This window comes from Bison bison, unplaced genomic scaffold (genome assembly GCF_000754665.1).
Source record: "Bison bison bison isolate TAMUID 2011002044 unplaced genomic scaffold, Bison_UMD1.0 scf7180017864313, whole genome shotgun sequence".
Classification (NCBI taxonomy): Eukaryota; Metazoa; Chordata; class Mammalia; order Artiodactyla; family Bovidae; genus Bison; species Bison bison.
Window position 1 is genome coordinate 2,769,258 of NW_011494885.1, and position 2,499 is coordinate 2,771,756.

A 2,499-nucleotide genomic window follows, 5' to 3' on the forward strand; every position below is an offset into this window, starting at 1 on the left:
GAGCAGGGTTGGAGGGGCTAGGGAGGGAGCACTCCCCCTTGTTTTCCTTAGCAGGGCAGATATTTAATGGCGACTTTGTGGACCGTGGCTCCTTCTCCGTAGAAGTGATCCTCACCCTTTTTGGCTTTAAGCTCTTGTACCCAGATCACTTTCACTTACTTCGAGGTGAGCTGGGGGGTCAGCATGGGGTCTGGGGTCAGTGGGGGTCTGGGGTCAGCGCGGGGCCCTGGGCAGGGCTTGTGCGGGATAGCGATTGCAGGCGTGTTTGTTTTGTGTCTTCACTGAGACCATGCACGGGGCCGCCCTGGCAGGTTGGGCAGGTTGGGCACTGGGCACCAGCATGGCGTTAGTGGACTTCTGTGGGCCCCGGTGAGGACTTTGGTCATGGGGGGGCCTCTGAGCAGAGGAGGGTCAGGGGCCATCTCTGGTATTAATAGAACCTTGTGGGCCTCTGTGTGGGGAACAGACCAAGGGCTGAGAGAGGGAGCAGGGAGACTGGTGGTAGCTGGACCCAGGTGGGAACAGTGGTTGGATGCGGACACGCTTTTTGAGTAGAGCCTGAGTGTCTGCTGGTGGGCTGGATGCAGATGTGAGAGAAAGAAGGGGTTGGAGGGGGACACTCCCGAGTTTTGGCTGGAGCATCTGGAGAGCTGCTGCCACTGAGAAACTTGGGGTGACGGGAAGAGCAGAGTATAGGCTGGAAAGTGGGGAGCTTGGATCTGGATGTGGCTGTGAGGCGGAGAGGAGATGTCTAAGAGGCCTCCGGGGGCTATAAAGTGGGGTTCCTCAGCGTATGTGTGGCGTTGGGCTGGGTCAGCTCACCAGGGAGTGAGGACCGAGGGGAGACCCTGCCTGCTGAGAGGGGGGACAGGGCAGAGGAGATGCGGCAAGGAGCGGAGGAGAAGCGGGATGGAGTAGGGGCAGGGGCTGGACTGGGGGCTCTGAGACGCACGAGGCGGTCCGGTGGCGGAGACTCCACACTCGCAATGCAGAGGGCCCAGGTTCAATCCCCGGTCAGGGGACAGCCGTGCTGATGCCCCTGGGTTCACGTCCAGGTTCAAGGAGTTCTCGCAGTGCTCCTGGCACGTGGCATAGATCCCATGAGCGCCTACTGCAGGCCTCCTTGGAGGAGGCGGCGCAGAGCTGGACTCAAACAGTCCGGACTCGGCAATTGTGGGGGGCCTGGCTGCTCCCTGGCCTCCCCTGGCCCCAGAGGGAGGAGGACGGCTTCTGGTGGGAAGGTAGACGCCCAGGCACAGGGCTGGCCCACAGCAGGCACTGCAGGGGCACCTTTCTTCCGCTCCAAAAACCCCCCCTTTGCTTGATGTTTCTAGCATGATAAGTGTGGCTGGTCCTTTAAGAAGGAATCCGAGTCTCAAGGGGACAAGAGACGTGCCTCTGGTCACTTAGGGTTGGGACCAGGGCTGGACCCATGGTGATCAGGGCCAGCCTAGGCCTTGTGACCACACACCTGTGGATCTTCTCGGCCCGTCCGCCCCTCTAGACAGAGGACTGAGAACAGCGTCTCCACCTCGCGGGGTTGCTGGGAAGGACCCGCGAGCTGCTGCGTGGATGCCACTGGCTGGGGCTGCCGGGCGGTCCTCCTTGGCCTCGGCTGGGGTCTGAGCTGGAGGGCGCCCCGCCCAGCAGCGGGATGCTGAGGTTTCTCTTCATGCTGCTGTCGGCCAGGCAACCATGAGACGGACAACATGAACCAGATCTATGGCTTCGAGGGGGAGGTGAAGGCCAAGTACACAGCCCAGATGTACGAGCTCTTCAGCGAGGTGTTCGAGTGGCTCCCGCTGGCCCAGTGCATCAATGGCAAAGTGCTGGTGAGGCAGGCTCCCCGACCCGGCCACCACACGAGGCTGCGAGGCAGAGCGTGGGGGTGTGGCCGGCCCCTCCCCTCACACTGCTGTCCCCCCTGAACCCCAGATCATGCACGGGGGCTTGTTCAGTGAAGACGGCGTCACCCTGGACGACATCAGGAAGATCGAGCGGAGTCGGCAGCCCCCAGATTCAGGTGACCGGGTGGCCAGGGACAGCCTCACCTTCCTGTCCTGCATGTTGGGTCCGTGCACCTCCCTCGTGGGGTGGTGCTGGCCGGGGAGCAGGAGTGTCTGCAGCCGTCATTTATTTAACTCCCTCCAGGGACCTCCCGGGCAGTCCAGTGGTTCGGACTCCATGCTTCCACTGCAGAGGGCCGGGTTCCATCCCTGGTCGGGGAATTACAATCCAGTGTGCTGCGAGGTGCAGCCGGAAAAAAAAAATAAACTTAAAAAAAAAAATACTCCTTCCAGCTTTGGGGGTCATACAGATTGAATGGGGTCTCGTGGGGAGGTTGGTGGGGAGGCCCGTGGTGGCCCAGAACCCCGCCTCAGGTGCCCTGTGACCTCCGTGGAGGGTGGCATCCTCGCCCAGCCCCTGACGCTCATCTCTCTCTCCTCCAGGTCCCATGTGCGACCTGCTCTGGTCCGACCCGCAGCCGCAGGTCAGTCT

The 2,499-nt window shown here is 61.7% G+C and overlaps 1 protein-coding gene across 1 annotated transcript in view; it reads left to right on the forward strand.

The window, feature by feature from the left end:
* PPP5C (protein phosphatase 5, catalytic subunit) overlaps positions 1–2,499 on the forward strand; it is a 21,051-nt gene that overhangs the window by 16,487 nt on the left and 2,065 nt on the right. The window contains exons 7-10 of the mRNA XM_010852634.1: positions 60–165; positions 1,690–1,832; positions 1,936–2,023; positions 2,451–2,491. Coding sequence (XP_010850936.1) covers positions 60–165; positions 1,690–1,832; positions 1,936–2,023; positions 2,451–2,491 — 378 coding nt within the window. The remainder of the gene's footprint in view (positions 1–59; positions 166–1,689; positions 1,833–1,935; positions 2,024–2,450; positions 2,492–2,499) is intronic.